Source organism: Hemitrygon akajei, chromosome 12 (genome assembly GCF_048418815.1).
Source record: "Hemitrygon akajei chromosome 12, sHemAka1.3, whole genome shotgun sequence".
NCBI classification, from domain to species: Eukaryota; Metazoa; Chordata; class Chondrichthyes; order Myliobatiformes; family Dasyatidae; genus Hemitrygon; species Hemitrygon akajei.
In genome coordinates, this window is record NC_133135.1 from 22,257,179 (window position 1) to 22,276,830 (window position 19,652).

The 19,652-nt window shown below is 44.6% G+C and overlaps 1 protein-coding gene across 3 annotated transcripts in view; it reads right to left on the bottom strand.

Moving 5' to 3' along the window:
• The window catches only part of abca4b (ATP-binding cassette, sub-family A (ABC1), member 4b), a 184,462-nt gene that overhangs the window by 69,614 nt on the left and 95,196 nt on the right, over positions 1-19,652 (bottom strand). For all 3 annotated transcript variants that reach the window (XM_073062717.1, XM_073062716.1, XM_073062715.1), the window contains exons 24-26: positions 5,146-5,339; positions 4,636-4,723; positions 1,701-1,906 (exon numbers count right to left, since the gene is read on the bottom strand). In XM_073062717.1, coding sequence (XP_072918818.1) covers positions 1,701-1,906; positions 4,636-4,723; positions 5,146-5,339 — 488 coding nt within the window. The remainder of the gene's footprint in view (positions 1-1,700; positions 1,907-4,635; positions 4,724-5,145; positions 5,340-19,652) is intronic.

Consider the following 19,652-nt stretch of genomic DNA (forward strand, 5'->3'; position numbering starts at 1 on the left):
GAACTTATTAGTTAACAATGCTACAAATGTCCACATGGACTTCCTTAATCCAATTTGTTTGCCTCTGTCAAGACACAGGAGACTGCAGATGCTGGAATATGGAGCAACAAACTATCTGCTGGAGGAACTCGACAGCTTGAGCTACATCTGCAGTAGGAAATGGAACTGTCGCCAACCCTTCCCCCACCCCACAGAAGCTGCTCAATCTGCTGCATTCCTCCAGAAAGTTTGAAAAAACATAGATTTTTGATATTCTCAGACACATAAAGATACCAAAATATAATATGTAAATATAAATATTTTAATAAGGGGCAGGAGTAGCTAAGTCATGCCCTCAAAGTTGCTCCTCAGTTTAATAAGATCATGGTCAATCGATCACAATTTCAGTCTGTCACTACTATCTCCCTTTCAATTCCCTCCTTATAAAGATCCAGATTCAGATTTGTTAATTTATCACAAGCACATCGTGAAATACGCCAACCACTGCAAGCAGGGCTTCCCGATGGCCAAACATTTTAATTCCCATTCCCATCCTGATGTGGCAATCCATGGCCTTCTCTTGTGCCAAGGTGAGGCCACCCTAGGTGTGGAGGAGAAACACCTTATATTTCATCTGGGGTACCCTCCAACCTGATGGCATAAATATCGATTTCTGTTTCCGGTGAACAAATATCCCTCCTCTATTCCCCACTCCAACCTTTTTCCCTCTTCTCTCCTTCCTATTTCTTGCCCCTGGGTCCCTTCCTCCTTCCCCTTTTCCTATGGTATACTCTGTTCCCCAATCATATTCCTTCTTCTCCAGTCCTCGACCTTTCCTACCCACTTGGCCTCACCTATCACTTTCCAGCTGGCCCCCTTCCCCTCCCCCCACCTTTTTATTCTGGCATTTTCCCACCTCCTCCTCTGTCCTGAAGAAGGGCCTTGGCCCGAAACATCGACTGTTTACTCTTTTCCATAGGTGCTGCCTGACCTGCTGAGTTCCTCCAGCATTTTGTGTGTGTTACAGTCTTCATACATTCCAGCATCTGCAGACTTCCTCGTGGTCGTGAAATTCATTGTTTGTGTTGACAACCAACACAAACTAAGGATGTTCTGGGGACATCCTGCACGTCCTGTTACACACTCTGGTGCCGACAGTACATGCCCACCATATGATAATCTATTTGTCATAAAAACATTCAAGGATTTATTTTTCCATTTCTCCTCAAAGACCAAAGCTCCTCTGAGAGAAAAATCTTCACCTGATCTCTGGCTTAAGTGAGCATCCCATTAGTACATTTAAAAGACAACATCTACCTCTATTCAACTAAAAACCACCTAGTTCTAGGAGCTGGAACCTTTGTGCTTTGTCTGCAAGAATCTTACCTAATGGCTTCTCACTATTTCTACAGACACAACTTTGGAAAGGCTGTTTTGGTTCAGCTACCAAATAATTTGGTTTAGAACAGAGGGTTCCCACCTGGGGTCCACAGACCCCTCTGTTAATTGTAGGAGCCCCATGGCACCAAAGAGTTTGGGAACCCCTGGTTTAGAGGGATGTGGACCAAATGCAGGCAAATGGGACTAGTTCAGGTCAGCAACGTGGGCAGCAGAGATCAGATGGACTGAAGGGACTGTTTCTATGTTCGTTAATGCCATGAATCTGTGACTTGAGATGCTGGTAACAAAAACTTCCTGGAGTACGTAATAACCAGCCTCACCTCCTCCAGTGAGGTATCAGATACCCCAAAGCTGCTGAGGCCTAAATCTTGCAGCGTCTCCTCAATTTCTCGGAACAGACTGGCATAAGCACGGTGTTTGATGTCTTTACTGGGCAGCAGGTAGTACAACTCTTGGCCAACGTTCTCTATCAGCTGGGCCTCGGGGACGTGGTGCTGGATGAGCTTTGTTAATGTGTCTACGTCACCTGGAGCGAGATATCAACAAGAGGTACAAGAAGGCATTACAGTTTACAAAACTCAGTCAACATCTTTCCAACGCACACAATCCATTATCATTAGTGGTTTAGAATTAAAAACATCCGGTTAAACTCAGTGGAATTTAGAAAAGTGAGGGATAATTTCATTGAGACTCAAGATGCCGAGAGTCCATTTCTTCAAGTGGGAGAATTCGGAATGGGGAAATGGGGGGTCACAATGTCAGGAATTCTCAACCCAGTCAGCTGAGGATGTTCAGTTATTGAGGAGGTACAAGTCATGCACACGAGCTCAATTTCAACACTTGAGCAAAGTTTGTATAAGTACACTGATGGTAGGGGTATGGAGGGCTGTGGCCCTGGTGCAGGTCGATGGGAGTAGGCAGTTTAAATGGTTTTGGCATGGACTAGATGGGCTGAATGGCCAGTTTCTGTGCTGTCCTTTTCCATGACTACCGCGTAATTGGTTTATTATTTGTCACATGCATCCAGATGCAGTGAAAAGCTTTGTTTTGTGTGTTATCTAGATAGATTATTCTTGGTGAGTTTATGGGGCAAGTGAAGGGCCAAGAGGAGGGGACTTGGACTTGGACTTTGCGTGAAGAATTTGAGTTGCCGTGATCAGCTGCAAATGTGTTCAGTGATGAGGCAGGTTGATGTGACCACTTGCCCTCCATCTACATCCAGTTGCTACATTCTACGTGGAGGTAAGAAGTAAAAGCCTCGAACCGCGCGGTGGAAGCTGTGGGCTGAATGGTGGAGACCAGGTCTGTGGGCACGTTTAAAGCAGGTTAACAGGTCAGGGCATCAAAGGGTACGGCGAGAAGACAGGTGTATGGGGTTGAGTGCGATCCAGGATCAGCCAAGATGGAATGGCGAAGCAGACCTAATGGGCTGAATGGCCTAACTCTGCCCCTATGTCTTGTGGTCTTATGGCCTGTTTCTAGGCTGTATGACTCTGAGTGAAATACTGGCATTCACATGCTGATATGACTTTCAATAATACCTGCTATTTTAACAAAATCATTCATCCCTAGTGGTTTACAAATGCCTATATCTGTTAAAGCAGCAAAAACTAGATTGGCATGTGAAAGGGAATGCATTGGTTTGGATGCTAATTTCCACACACATTTATTTCTGCGTGAGACTAGAATAATGGATGATTGAAAATGAATGCAATTCCAAAGAACGAGGGACACTTTGGAGGGTTATTAAGAGATACAAAGCCTCTTGCACTGCAGCTTTAGATGCTGTGTTGCAGCTCAGAGCCTAATGACATTTCCTGTTGGCTAACCTTGTAGACTTAACCTTTCAAACTTTGAAGAAATAGTCCTCTTCCTGTCGAAACGACAACAACATCAAATGGGAATTCTTGCAATGGGGAAAGGAACTAGCAGTGTTACAGGGAGGGGTAGGTCTGCAGCAGTAACATTAGAAATGACACTAGACCATTGCTTGCATGCTTTGTGGCATCAGTTTCCTACCAGTGCCTTGCTGAGGGCAAACAAACATAGAACACAGCACAGAAACAGGCCCTTCAGCCAATGATACCTGTGCAGATCGTGATGTCAGACCAAACTAGTCCCATCTGCCTGCACGTGACCCAGAGCCCTGCTGTCACTTCCTGTCCACGTGCCTTTCCAAGTGCCTCATGAACTTTGGTATGGTATCCATTTCCACCAGTTCTCCTGGAAATGCGTTCCAGCCTTCAACCTCTTATTGTGTAAAGTACTTGCTCTTTTAAATCTCCTTCAAACATTCCTCCTCTCACCTTAAACCTATTCAATATAGTAGCTGACATTTCCACCTGGCGTTGAAAAAAAAGACCCTGACTATTTATCTATGCCTCTCGTAATGTAATATGCTTTTAACAGGTCTCCACTTAGCCTCTGACACTCCAGAGAAAATAACCCAGGTTTGTCCACCCTCTCGCCATGTATGAAACTCTCCAATCAGGACAACATGCATTTGTGAACCTCTTCTGTCCCTCTCCAAATCCTCCCCAACTTTCCCACGTGACCAGAACTACACACAATATTTCAGATGTGGCTGGAGCAAAGTTTTATACAGAAGCAACACGAGTTATCAATTTTTATACTCAACACCCCAGGTACCTTCCTTGCTGCCCTGTCCATTTGTGTTGCTGCTTGCAGGGTGCTCTGGGCTTACACCCCAGGATTACTCTATACATTTGTCCTCCCAAAGTGCAACACCTCACACTTCTACATATCCCTGTCCACATTCCCATCTGCTCTGTATCCTGTTGAATCCTTCTTCACTATCCTCAATTTTACCAACTTTTGTGTGTTTGAGGAACTTGCTAATCAGCCCACCGACATTTATATATGTCAGACACTGATCCTTGCACTGCTGTTCATAGACCTCCAACCAAAACCACACCCTTCCCATCACTTTACTCTGTCTTGCATGGTCAACCTAATTTTGAAGCCAATCTTTCAAGTCTCCATGGATCCTATGTGACTTAACCTTCTGGATTAACCTGCCAAGAAGGACCTGGTCAAATGCTTGACCAAAGATGGGAAAACACAAATGTTGGCGAATCTACCACATTTTTGTAATTGACTAGCAGCCTGGATCTGTTGGCTGGTTCAGACAGGTTCCTACACGGCAGGGAGAAATGATGCCACTCACATGCCTGGATGGAACATCTAACACTAAGAAGGGTGGCGGGGCGGGGGGGGTGGAATTGTAAACCGTACCATCTGGCTCTTCTTCTGGGAGAGTCTCATCGATGGGGAAGCAATTGGAGCAGGAGCAGCTGCAGCCTGGTTCACAGGCACAGGTCGGCTGTGGTCGTCGGTGGGTAAAAGAACAGCAGATGTCAGTCAAAACCGCAGAGCAGCAAACAGAATTGACTCCACAGGATGGTCTTACATCTGTGTGAGACGAACTCCTTGATCTGTTCCAATTTTAGCTTCATATTTCTGACCCACTTCCCTGAGATCAGTTATATTGTTTCTGTGGCAATGTTTCCCTTGCACAGTCTTGGGTAATTTCCTGAGGCTGCTTTACCAATAATCATCAGGAAAAGAATCAGGGAAATACCTTTCCATTGACATGTGCACTAAAGATGAATGTACATTGTCAACAGCCCACTCCGTCATGAGATATGATCTACCCTTAGAAAACAAAGAACCCCTAGAGCTGCACTGATGCCCTTCCAGATTGCGTGGCCTGTCCTGTTTGTACACAGTGGTCCACCAACTTACCGCTGCATCTCGTCTCTGTCGCTTCACTTTCCTCATGCTGCGGACCAGAGTGAGGTGGAAACCGGAGCCAAAGCTGTTCTTCAGGAATAATGAGGAGCCACAGCACTGCAGCTTCCCCCTGGAGATGATGGCGATTCGGTCGCCGAGGAGGTCAGCTTCGTCCATGTGGTGTGTGGAGAGGATGATCGTTCTTCCTGAGGGCAACAGCATGGGAACTTTTTATCCTTCTTGGGCTGTTACTGGAAAAGTCAACACTGTCCAGCAGAGGGAGCTTTTCCACCAGCCAGCGTTGCCTGCCCCATTGCTCTTCACACTATTCCTCAGGTGGAATAAAACATTTTCTCAATAGTTTCACACAGAAAATGCTGGAGGCACTCAGCAGGTCAGACAGCGTCTATGGAGGGGAACCACCAGCCAACGTTTTGGGCCGAGACTGTTCAGCGAGACTGGAAAGGAAGGGGGAACAAGCCAGAATATGAAGGCAGGAGGGGGGAAGGAGTACAAGCTGGCCGTTAATAACGCACACGAAAAGCAGGAGGAATTCGGCAAGGTGGGCAGCATCTTCGGAGAGGACCAATGAGGGTCTTGGCTGAAACGTCGTCTTTACTCCTCTCCATTGATGCTGCCTGACCTGCTGAGCTCCTCCAGCTTTTTTGTGTGTGCTACTCTGGATTTCCTGCATCTGCACCATCTCTTGTGTTTGTGTAGGAGATAGGTGAGACCTCCTTCCCCTCCCCTCCTCCAGCTTCCTCCCTCTTCCTTTTTGGTCCTCGTAAAGGGTCACGGCCTGAAGCATCATCTGCTTATCCATTTCCATTGGTGCCGCCTGACCTGCTGACTTCCTCCATCATTTTGCGTGTGTTGCTCTGGATTTCCAGCATCTGTAAAACCCCTTGTGTTTACATTCTCAATAGTTCACCAGTCAATGTGATTACAAGAAATGTAATCATTTTGGGGGTTTTCTGAGCATGGTTTTGGATTGGTGGAAACATAATGAAATATACACAAAATAAAGACAAAAACTTTCTATTAAACCATAAGGCATAAGGCATAGGAGCATGATTAGGCCACTCAACCCATCGAGTCTGTTCCGGTATTGCACCTTGCATGGACATTTTGGAACATCTTTGAGCATGCTACAGCTGGTTCAGTCCACGTTGTGATGTTGGAACTGTGCCCTCCAGGTTTCCCCATGGCAAACAGCAAAAAAATAGTGCAATACCAGATAATTTGCTTTAGTGATGTAGATTGATGGATGGCTATTGCTCGTTGAATCCCTCTTCCCCCTCTCCCTCTTATTTTTGCTTCACCCCCAAGATCCCCCAGCCACATTTGTTTTACTTGTTAGCTCACGAGCTTTCTTCTGAACGGGGCGGCGCGGTAGCATAGCAGTTAGTGTAACACTTTACAACACCAAAAATCCAGGTTCGCTTCCTGCCACTGTCTGTAAGAAGTCTGTACCTTCTCCCCGTGACCATGTGGGTCTCCTCCAGGTGCTCTGGTTTCCTCCCACATTCCAAAGGTGTACAGGTCAGTAGGCTAATTGGTCACATGGGTGGAATTGGGCGGCACAGCCTCGTTAGGCCGGAAGGACCTGTTACCATGCTGTGTCTCTAAATAAAAACAAAATACCTAAACCACTAGCAAGACTTTACACATAAAGGCTCAGATCAAACTTGGCGTGTGTCTGTGTTTGACTATCTTCGACATTAAGTTGTTTAAATTCCATTGCTTTTTGCAGAGTAAATATTAATTCAGTTACATCCCTGCGCACAAAATGAAGGAAGAGTCATAGAGCATAGAAATCTACAGCACGTTACAGGCTCTTCAGCCCACAATGTTGTGCCGACCATGTAAACTACTCTAGAAACTGCCTAGAATTTCCCTACTGTATAGCTCTCTGGTTTTCTAAGCTTCATGTACCTATCTAAGGGTCTCTTAAAAGACCCTATTGTATCTGCCTCCACCACCGCCACCAGCAGTGCATTCCATGCACCCACCACTCTCTGTGTGGAAAAACTTACCCCTGACATCCCCCTTGTACCTACTTCCAAACACTTAAAACTATGCCCCCTCATGCTAGCCATTTCAGCCCTGGGGAAAACCCTCTGGCTATCCACATGATCAATGCCCCTCATCAACTTATACACCTCTATTAGGTCAACTCTCATCCTCTGTCGCTCCAAGGAGAAAAGGCCAAGTTCACTCAACCTGTTCTCATAAGGCATACTCTCCGGTCCAGGCAACATCCCTGTAAATCTCCTCTGCACTCTCTTCTTAGAATCCACATCCTTCCTGTAGCGAGTACTGAACATAGTACTCCAAGTGGGGTCTGACTGAGTCACTCCTGAAAGGTTTCACTTTGAGTTATGTTTCACAGTGTTGTGGGATTTTTACTGCTACCCTAGAGAACTGATGAACCCTCTATGCAGGGAGGTATTCCCACTGGTGAAGCGCTAGACTGCAACATGCTATCAGGAGCTCAGAAGGCACTCAGTCTTCAGACTCAGCGCTGAGAGAGTTACCACTGAGACACAAGAAAACCTGATGAACTATTTACTGGAACTATTGGGAATGTTTCAAGAATTCAAAAGCATTGGTTAGTCATAAATTCCTTATCTATCAAGTTTCATATAAAATATTTAATTATTCTGTTTATTAGTGTAGGTGCAACTATGTACAATAAAACTGTAGGCAATTGCCAGAAAAGAGGGTGGTTGGAAGATGTGGAAGATGAGTTATCGACATATTCTGCCTTGTGGTTCTTTGGCTATGATGTGAGTCCAGATGTCCTCATGCGTAAAGTTACTAAACACAGCTGAATAATCTATGTTCCAGCTGAGAGGCTGCCCTGGCCAAGAGTGGCATATAAAAAAAAAACAGCAAGGACACAGAACTAATCTACAGCGAACTGCAGGGGAGAGGCCTTCCGAAAATGTGACATAATAGCACAAACATCTCAGCTCAGGAAGGGAACATATTTCACAATATTACCACATGGATGCCTGTCACGTCTGTGTTGAATTCTTTGCCCACTCTATTCAGAGGGGACTTTAAACGAATTAATTTAAATGGCTAATGCCTCTGTTAAACTGGTATTATTAGGAATTGCATAAAAGCAACCTGCATGCCTGCATGCTAATAGTCAGAGACTTGTAGTTTTTAATCTCTGGTATAAATTATTTTGAGTAATTTCAAAGTAGAGTACTTCCTTTTAAGCTCTTCTCTCCTACTAACTTCCTCCACTTCTCTCATCCCCTGTACATGATAGCTACCCTGTCAGCCCCCTCCACCGAGGAAACCCACAATCAAGACTGCACATTACGGCACAGATCAAACCAAATGGACTCCCATGGGTTTGCTTTTGACAATAAGCCATTTCATTTCCTCTCCTTTTTACAGCGCCAGCATTAACCCGTACACCTTCATGTTCCACCTGGTGAGAGTCACTCTCCAAACATTTATTTTGAGAATTCAGTCTGATTCATTTGTCAGGGGCACTATTAACACCGGAACGGGTGAGTCTGCTCCTTGCCTGATCTTTCAGAGATGGCAGTGAATAATTCACAGTGAAACTGAAAACTTTTGCTGGAGTTTCCCTACACTTACCGTCAACGGGGCAACAGCAAAATAATAAAAACAAAAGGTTTCAGAACTTACAGTTGAGGGTGGCAAAGGTCACAGAGTGAAACCTCAGTCCAATCTTTTGAGATTTAGTTGAGAAGTTTTAGAATAAGTGACTCATCATTTCATTAACTGCACTTGTTTCTGTATTCTCCCCCAATACAGAACTGGTGTTATGAAAACTGTGCTCACAACAGGCATGCAGCAGAGTTTGAGAAGAGTTTGGTAACTCATCAGTTAATAACTCCTCGGGGTGATTGATAAGTTCATGGCCTAAGGTAGAAGGAGATGAGTTATTAACTTCAAACTTTCTGTATAATCACTGAAAGAGTTGAACTGCATGTGCATGTAACGAGAGCTGTATAACTCATCTCCTTCTACCTTGGGCCACAAACTTATCAATCACCCATCTGTGGACACTTTCTGGGGGTCCAAGATCCGTATGCTCCACGACCGCTGGACTAAGTGTGTAAATGTAGGAGGGGACTATGTTGAAAAATAAATGTGCTAGGTTTTCTAAAATTGACTCCTTCTACCTTAGGCCACGAACATATCAATCACCCCTCGTATATCATCAAATGAAACAACGTTCCTCCAGACAAGATGCACAGCACAGTATAACTCACACATATACAGATAAAGTAATACTACAAATGAATTAACAAATATTAAAATATATGCCAGAAGACCAGGATTCAGCACTTACGACACAAGTTAAAAAGTAAACGGTATAATGCTACTGGCGCTTTGTAGCTGATGAGACCTGGGTGGTGGCAGGCGGTTCAGTAGCCTGGGGGAAGAAGCTGTTTCCCATCCTAACAATCCTTGTCCTTGTCCCTCCTGCTTGATGATAGGGGTCAAAGAGATTGTGGGACAGGTGGGAGGGATCCTTGACAATGCTAGCAACCCTGTGTACGTAGCGCTCTTGATAAATATTCAGATGGGTGGAAGAGAGAACATTTTATTTTGAAAGAGAAGCTATTTTCAGCATCTTGTGTGTGTTGCCCTGGATTTTCAGCAAGTGCAGAGTCTCCTGCGTTTATGAAAATGTGCATTGTTTGGTATAATCTCAGTTAAAAATACCTTAAAATTCCTTTTCCTTTCCAAATTATTGGTACGGATTTGTACAATTCACAATGCCGGTGGCAGACACAGGAATTCAGGTCCTGCGGGATTCATTCCCGTCAACAGAGAGAAAGTCCTGTCAGCAGCGCTAAGCCCCCTGGGTGTGCAGAACTCCATATCAGCAGTGTGAATTATAGAGCTCTGTTCAGCATTCCTGAGATTCATCACTCCACCCCAGGCGGCTCTGCCTTCAGCTGCCCAGACATTAAGCTGCGGAATTCCACCAAACCCCTCCACTCCAACCTCTCTCCTTCGCCCTGTGATTCTCCTGAAAATCAACTCCTTTGACTATGATTGCTGACATCTGTTGTAACATTTACTCAAGGGGCTCGGGGTCAGATTTCACCTTACAATGGTCTATGAGTGCTTCAGATGTTTTTGGGCGCTAAAGAAATTCTGCTTTCTACTGCAGCAGAATTTACCATATGACTCTAATATATGTAGTGTGGAGTCCAAAGTGATATATAGTTGACACATAATAGTGGATTTCTGTTAGTGTGTCATTATTTATATCGTACCACCCAGCTTTATTTATGCACCAACATTATATCTAGAGTCAAAGTCAGACAGTAATTCAGCACAGGAACAGTCCCTTCAGCAGTTTTACCAAACAAAAGGCCATCTAAGGTAGATCTATTTGCCTGGGTTTGGCCCACATCTCTTTAAAACTTTCCTACCAAGGTCTAGTAAAGCCTACTATTATACACCAAAACTGCTGTGAAATAACTCAATACCTGCTGTGTATTTAATGCTATATTGGCTCGTTCTTTCTTCCCCCATCTTCTTATTCCAGCTTCTTTCCAGTCCTGATGAAGGCTCACACCCCGAAATGTTGATTGACTTGCTGAGTTCCTCCAGCATTTTGTGTGTGTTGCAGAATCTCATGTTTGTGTTTTACTTTTGAAGAAGATTATGAGAGGATGGGACACTCAATATGACAAAAGCCCTCTACTAAAATGCTGCTGTTGTACAATGCCATCCCCTGACACAGCAAAGGCTCATGGGAAGGTATTGGAAAATATGGTCCTCTTCTCATATCTCAAGAGTCACCTCTCAGTGAAGATGGACGGGATCTATTTCTTTTAAAGCAATGACCGCAACCCCCTTAGCATTACGTATTGACCTGTTGTCTATGCATGCACATTTCTCTCTCTGCAATGTGAATACACCAGTTAAACGCATCTTCTGCACATGCACGCTTTTATTTAATTGATATGTGGTTGTGCACAGACACAACAAATTGGTGACGACTACGAAGATATCATGAATGCACCGGCAATTATGGGACAAAACAGCGAGAACACTGAAGGATCCATGGGTAACAGCGAAAGACGTGCTGAATTTAAAGTGGAAATAACGTGGTGATGGCTTCATTTGGGAAAGTCGATGAATTTGATAGCCCTAATGAAGATGGGAGTCATACATCAAGAGGGTTGAACTGCATTGTAACACGAGCAATGTGGAGGAGCAAAAGAAAGCCCCTACATTTCTCAGGTGCAAGGACGTACAGTCTCTTACACAACCTAGTAACTGCTGAAAAGCCAGCAAGCATAATGGAACTGATGGCTCTGTGGTAAAGTTTGCAGATGATATGAAGATAGGTGGAGGGGTAGGTGGTGCTGAGGAAGCAATGTGATTGCAGCAGGACTTGGGCAAACTGGAAGAATGGGCAAAAAAGTGGCAGATGGAATACAGTGTTGGGAAATGCATGATAATGAATTTTGGTAAAGGAACAATATTGCAGACTATTATCTAAATGGGGACAAGGGTCAAACATCAGAGGTGCAGAGGGACTTGTGAGTCCTCGTGCAAGACTCCCAGAAGGTTAATTTACAGATTGAGTCTGTGGTAAAGAAGGCAAATGCAAAATAATACACTAGTCAAACCGCACTAAGAGTATTGTCAACAGTTTTGGATCCCATATCTCAAAAGGGATGTGTTATCATTGGACAGAGTCCTGAGGAGGTTTACAAGGATGATTCCAGGAATGAAGGAGTTAATGCATGAGGAGTATTTGACTGCCTTGGGCCTGTACTCACTGGAATTTAGAAGAATTCGGGGGGGGGGGGGGGTGGTAGGATCTCATTGAAACCTACCAAATGTTGAAAGGACTAGATAGGGTGGATATGGAGAGGATGTTTCCTGTGGTGGGGGTATCCTGAACTAGAGGACAGTCTCAGAATTGATGGGCAACCCTTTAGAAGAGAGATAAGGAGGAATTTTTTTTTAGCTTGAGAGTAGTGAATCTGTGGAATGCTCTGCCACAGACTGCAGTGAAGTCCAAGTCTGGGTATATTTAAGACAGAAGTTGATTGTTTCCTGATCAGTCAGTGCATCAAAGGCAGGTGTATGGGGTTGAGTGGGATCTGGGATCAGCCATGATGGAATGGCAGAGCAGACTCGAAGGGCTGAATGGCCCAATTCTGCTCCTATGTCTTATGGTCTTAAGTCTTACGTTTGATGAAATTGTTACAATTTTACAAAATCTCTCGAGCCCTAAACCGCAGGTAATAGATGAAAGATGAAAGCCTTTCTGAATACATTGCAGAACTGTGCAAACTTTCCCAGTACTGTTACTTTAGAGATGGACTTTCTGATGCATCAAGGTACAGGTTTGTATGTGGCATGCGTAGTCAAAGCATTCAAAAGAGGCTACTGTCCGAAAGATACCTGACCTCAGAACAGGCATTGACCATTGCAATGTAATTACAGACTGCAACAAAGGGTGCAGCAAAGTTAGAGAAAAGGAGGTTAGAATGTGAAATGCACAAAATGTCCCTGAACGGTGCAAAAAGCCAAAGATATTATCGATGTGGCAAATCCTCCCAGGATGCAAATGACTGCTGGTTCAAAGAAGGTCTGCAGAAAGTGCCACAGACAAGGTCACACAGAGAGAGTACGCAAGGCAGACGAGAGAAGGAGCACACCAAGTGCGCACAAAACTGAGCAACGGTATAAAGTGACACACACAAAATGCTGGTGGAACACAGCAGGCCAGGCAGCACCTATAGGGAGAAGCACTGTCGACGTTTCGGGCCGAGACCCTTCGTCAGGACTAACTGAAAGGAAAGATAGTAAGAGATTTGAAAGTAGGAGGGGGAGGGGGAGATCCAAAATGATAGGAGAAGACCGGAGGGGGTGGGGTGAAGCTAAGAGCTGGGAAGGTGATTGGCAAAAGGGATACAGAGCTGGAGAAGGGAAAGGATCATGGGACGGGAGGCCTCGGGAGAAAGAAAAGGGGAGGGGAGCACCAGAGGGAGATGGAGAACAGGCAAAGAGTGATGGGCAGAGAGAAAAAAAGGAGGGGGGAAATAAATAAATCAGGGATGGGGTAAGAAGGGGAGGATGAGGCATTAACAGAAGTTAGAGAAATCAATGTTCATGCCATCAGGTTGGAGGCTACCCAGACAGAATATAAGGTGTTGTTCCTCCAACCTGAGTGTGGCTTCATCTTGACAGTAGAGGAGGCCATGGATAGACATATCAGAATGGGAATGGGATGTGGAATTAAAATGTGTGGGCACTGGGAGATCCTGCTTTCTCTGGCAGACAGAGCGTAGGTGTTCAGTGAAACGGTCTCCCAGTCTGCGTTGGGTCTCACCAATATATAGAAGGCCGCACCGGGAGCACCGGACGCAGTATACCTCACCTGCCGACTCACAGGTGAAGTGTCACCTCACCTGGAAGGACTGTCTGGGGCCCTGAATGGTAGTGAGGGAGGAAGTGTAAGGGCAGGTGTAACACTTGTTCCGCTTACAAGGATAAGTGCCAGGAGGGAGATCGGTGGGAAGGGATGGGGGGGGGCGATCCCTGCGGAAAGCAGAAAGGGGGGGGAGGGAAAGCTGTGCTTGGTAGTGGGATCCCATTGGAGGTGGCGGAAGTTACGGAGAATTATACGTTGGACCCGGAAGCTGGTGGGTTGGTAGGTGAGGACGAGGGAGGTGGCGGGCGGGTGGGGTGAGAGCAGACGTGCGTGAAATGGGAGAGGTGTATGAAATGTATACAGTGTATAAATGTATAAAGTGACCAAATGTGAAACAGAATCAGACAACACAGAGTCTAAGAAAGGTGAACTGTCATGCCTAGAACTGCATAGTATTACTGAAGCAGATCGCAGTATAACATGGATCATAGTAGATGTGTCTGATGTAAAACTGAAAATGGAGCTGGTTACAGGATCAGCTTTGTCTATAATTCCAGAGGCAATGGTCTGTTATCTAAGGTACCCTTAGAGAAGACCTCAGTGATGCTAAAGATGAACAAGTGTCTCCCAAAGGCAAACTGAAAATGAATGTGATGTGTGGAGGCCAAACAATGTTTTAAGCATGAAAAGTGGAGGGCCAGCACTTTTCAGATGTTGATGGTTGAGAAAATTCCAACTGGACTGGCACTCAATCAAAGCTCTCAGTGTGGCAGCCCAAATGGTAGCACTAACCAGAGGCGATCACAGCTGCTTAATGTTAATCAGAAGGTTTTTGAGAAGGGAATAGATAAACAGATTGAAAACTTGGCCAAAAGCTGCTCGGGATGCCAAAAAGTTCAAAATGTACTCCCACAGGCACTGTTACACCCATGGGAGTGGCCATTGTCTTCCTTGCAAAGAATGTATATTGTTTTGCTGGGCCATGTTTCTGAATGCTGTGGATCCTCATTCGAAGTGGCCAGACGTTATACATAGAAACATAGAAACATAGGTGCAGGAGTAGGCCATTCAGCCCTTCGAGCCTGCACCGCCATTCAGTATGATCATGGCTGATCATCCAACTCAGAACCGTGTACCTGCTTTCTCTCCATACCCCCTGATCCCTTTAGCCACAAGGGCCATATCTAACTTCCTCTTAAATATAGCCAATGAACCGGCCTCAATTGTTTCCTGTGGCAGAGAATTCCACAGATTCACCACTCTCTGTGTGAAGAAGTTTTTCCTCATCTCGGTCCTAAAAGGCTTCCCCTTTATCCTTAAACTGTGACCCCTCGTTCTGGACTTGCCCAACATCGGAAACAATCTCTTCTTGCATCTAGCCTGTCCAATCCCTTTAGAATTTTATATGTTTCAATAAGATCCCCCTTCAATCTTCTAAATTCCAGTGAGTATAAGCCTAGTCGATCCAGTCTTTCTTCATATGAAAGTCCTGCCATCCCAGGAATCAATACCAATGAAATACCAATGAAGTCAACCACCTCAGCAAAGACTGACTCTGCTCGGAGGACCATCTTCGCCAGAGATGGCATACCAGAACAAATTGTGAGTGACAACGGACCACAATACACATAATTCCGACAGTTCATGAAGGAAAATGGCATCAGCCATTTCAAGTCAGCTCCTCACCACCCAGCAATGAATGGCTTAGCTGAAATGTTTATCCAAACCTTCAAGAAGTCCATTAAAGCTACAGAAAAGGAGGACATTTCTCTACAGCACAAGGTGGACAAATTCCTTTTTGCTTATCAGAAATCTGTTCATGCGACAACAGATCAAACACCTGCAATGCTGTTCATGAACAGGAATCTGAGATCTCACATAGAGCTCCTGAAACCAGATCTACAGAGGGAAGTGCAGAATAAACAGTTCAGCCAGTTGTCAAGTGAAGCAGCAGGGAGATTCGAGATTAAACAGGAAGTCCTAGAATATGATTACTGAGAAGACAAGTGGACATCTGGTAGGATAGCTACAAGAACTGGACCATTGATGTACACAATGGATGTTGGAGATCAGACTTGGAGACGTCATGTGGATCAGATACTGGATGCTCAGCTGGGGAACACTCCTGAGCTGACTGCATCCAACAGGACGGACGCATTACAGTCACTGGACAGCAACGTGACACTGGAAACCAAGAACTTTGTTTTGTATAAAACACCTACTAAACCTGATACCACTCCACAGGTCTAGAGGTGTTACCCTGAAAGAAACAGAGCACCACCAAAAAAGACTGAACCTTTAGAACTGTGAAGTTAGTTATGGACTGTAATTGTGAAAGCATGTTTATTTGGAATATGGGTTATGAAAGGGAAATTGAATGTGGTGTACATACACAGTTTATGTTTCATTAATCTAAAGGGGAGGAAGTGTAATGTATGGGTCTATTTCTTTTAGATTAATGACCCCCCTCCAGCACTACATATTGATCTGTTTTCTGCACATGCACGTTGTTCTCTTTTTCCTTCACTGCAATGTGAAAACACAGGTTAAAGTTATTTCCCGCGTGCATGCTTTTATTTAATATGGCACAATAGTCATCAGTGATGAAATTCATCTCTTTAGCCTTTGGTCAATTGTGCAAAAGAGTGTTTGAAGATCTAGACCTAACACAAACCCATAGTGATCCTTGCACTCCTGGATGCTTCTGGACCCTGCAGCAGGTGCCTAAAGATACCGCCAGATCCTCCAAATTCAGTCAAATTCACTGGGAAAATAATCAACTTAATGCCTGTGTCCTCTCCCTGGCCAAACCCCCCCAGCACTGAGCCCCTGGTTACAGTTTGTCAGCACTGCTGGGCCACAGCTCTCAGAAGACCATACCAGACATTCTGCTCTGAGCTCTGTTATGGGGAGAGATTGCTACAGGAAAAGATTCAAGAATGTACCTAAAGCCTTTGTGATGAAAATGCACCGTGCCCACTGACCCCTGACAATCTCTGGCCCATGACCACTCAATGTGGAGAAGGAGTATTCCAGATGGCATCAAGAACTTTTTGTAAACTTTTTGAAGAAATTCAGCAGCTGCCACCAGGCACCTCCTGCCCCAACTATGGAAGGATCTGCAGCTCCCAGAGTGGCCTCATCAGTCACTTCAGAACTAACACATTCAGAGTGAAATCAAGTCATCCTCTGTTTGGAGGTGGTGAAAGCAATGGAGGATAAAGTACTGGAGGTGAATTTTGAGATGGTGAAGGTAAAGATGAGGGTGAGGATAAAGGTCGTGAGGGTGGTGAGGTGATGGAGTTGGGTACAAGGTAGGAAAGGTGAAAATAGCAGGAGTGAAGGAGAAGAAAAAGAAAAAAAGAGTAGAAGTTTATACTTTAAGTAACACACAGATTGCTGGGGAAGCTCAGCAATGTCAGGTAGCATCCATGGAAAGAAACAAGCAGTTGACATTTGGGGTTGAGACCCATCATCTGATTCTAGCATCTACAGTCTCTTGTGCCTCCAGATATTTTAAATACTGCTTTATGGTCCCTTTTCTGAATCGGTTACCAGCTCTGCTGCTGCACATGGCTCAGAAGGGGTGAGTAGGAGAGGCCCATATGGGAGGAGAGTTCCTGGAACTGTTTATCTGTGATGGAATGGTTCTCACTGGATAATGTGAAGTCACCTCAATAACAACATTACTGCACTTGCACAGAGTGCAGTCAAAATATTATCAGTTGATCAGAACTGCCTTGTTATGGACACCATGTGGACAGGCTGTTCAGACTCAGAGAGTGCTCCTGAATGTAAGCCTAACAGCCATCTTACTGTTGCACTCGATATATTTAAAGCAGAGGTTGATAGGTTCTGGATTAGTAAGGACGTCAAAAGATACAAGGAATAGTTGTTGAAGGAGAAAATAAATCAGCCGTGAACAATGGGATATTTGGCTTAATTCTGCTCCTATGTCTTGTAGTTGGACGATGATAAATAGACAATAGGTGCAGGAGTAGGCCATTCGGCCCCTCGAGCCAGCACTGCCATTCAATGTGATCATCCACAATCAATACCCCGTTCCTGCCTTCTCCGGTGCTGTAGATATAATGCGAGGCTTTGACCTTATTTAACTGAAAGCAGCTTGTGTGTTCGCTCAACCACAGTGATCTCAGAGTGCTAGCAGCACCCAGCACCACTGCTCATCACCCTGGGAGCTCTACAAGGAGCACTGGCACAGGAAGGCAGCATCCATCGTTAAGGACCCCCACCATACAGGCCATGCTCTGTTCTCACTGCTGCCATCAGGAAGGAAGTACAAGGAGCCTTTGCTCCTATATCACCAGGTTCAGGAAACGTTAATATCCTTCAACCATCAGGCTCCTAAGCTGGGATGATGACTTCACTCACCTCATCATTGAACTGATTTCTACAACCTGTGGACTCACTTTCAAGGACTCTATAACTCATGTTCTCAATATTATCTACCTATTTATTTATTTGTTTGTTTATTTATTATCTACTTATTTTCTTTGGGATCTGTGTTCTTTTGCACGCTGGTTGGTTGACAGTCTTTCTGTGAAGTTTTTCATGGACTCTATGTATTTCTTTTCTCTGCAGTGACTGCCTGTAAGCAAATTGATCTTGAAGTAGCATATACATGGTGACATATATGTACTTTGATAATAAATGTACTTTAACTTTTGAACCTGGTTCAGAGACACCTGAGGCAAACTCTTGCACCAATGAAGCTCTTAATTCAAATTGGGTAACCAAGATCAAACCTTGACTAATGCAAAACGAGAGTCAAATCATTGCAGATGCAAGAAATCTGAAATCAGATGCCATTGATCTTGCAATGTTATCTCCATCCTATGGAAGATCTCTGGGCTGCCTGCTGGGTTTCTTCCAGTGTTTGCTCTTTCAACTTGTGAATTCTCCTGTATAAAGGCACCCATTGTGTTAAAGGAGATTGACATGCAGCACAAGAACACTCTGTTGCTGAGACAAGTGGCTTTGTGGATAAGATACAAACAAGGAGCCAAGATCAGACGAGTCCATCTGCTGTTCGAATTGGCCGTGGAGCACCTGCTGCACCAGTCTCCGGGCTTCATTCATCAGCTTCCAATCTCTGGACATTGACCGTGTGCGTGTTGGACGGTGGGAGGTTTTCACCTACCCAAAGAAGGTAACCGCGATTCTGTGCACTCTCCTTGACCACGACTCAGTGCCGTGTGCCCAAGGAGGGGAGACATGTCAGAGAAATGGTCAGCGCAGTTTCGCTCACCAATGTTTTCCTTAATGCCAAATTCCATTTCAAAGATTCATGAGGATATTATTAGAAATGAATGGCTTGAGTTATAAGGAGAGACTGGATGGCTGGAGTATTTTACTCTGGAGTGCCTGGGGCTGAAGAATGACCTTATAGAGGTATATAAAACTGTAAGATAAAGCGAATGGTCTCAGCCTGTTTTTCCCCAATATAGCGGAAGACTAAAAGTAGAGGGCAAATACTTAAGATGACAGGGAAAATATTTAAAGGGGACTTGACGGGCATGCGGAGGATAAAGTGAAGTATAGCATATGTCATTATTTGCTGAGCTTCATTTTCTTGCAGGCATTTGCAGTGGAACGAAGAAATACAACAGAATCTATGAAAAGCTACACACAAAGACTGGCAAACAACCAACGTGCAAGGAGACGACAAATTGTGCAAATGCAAATAATAAATAAATCAATAAGGGCAACGGCAATCTGGAACAAGCTGCGAGAGTAAGTCATAGAAGCAGATACAACTACAGTGTATAAAAGATGTTTGGACATGTACGTGGTTAGGAAAGGTTTCGAGGGACATGGGCCAAATACAAGAAAACGGGACGCGCTCAGTAGGGAACTTGGCCAAGAGGATGTTGGGCCAAAGGGCTGTTTCACGGTGTATTAACCTATGACACACTCAGACTTTTTTAATGCTCGAATTGCAGCCCTCCTTGCCCCCACCCAACCATTATTTTTTGCTATGAGACCACCATTTTATCAAAATTAAGAACAGTATCTTCCTTTATATAGCATGTTTGAGATTGCAAAATGTCTCAAGAATATCAAAGCCGATTCATTCTTTGTATATAAGGAAGAT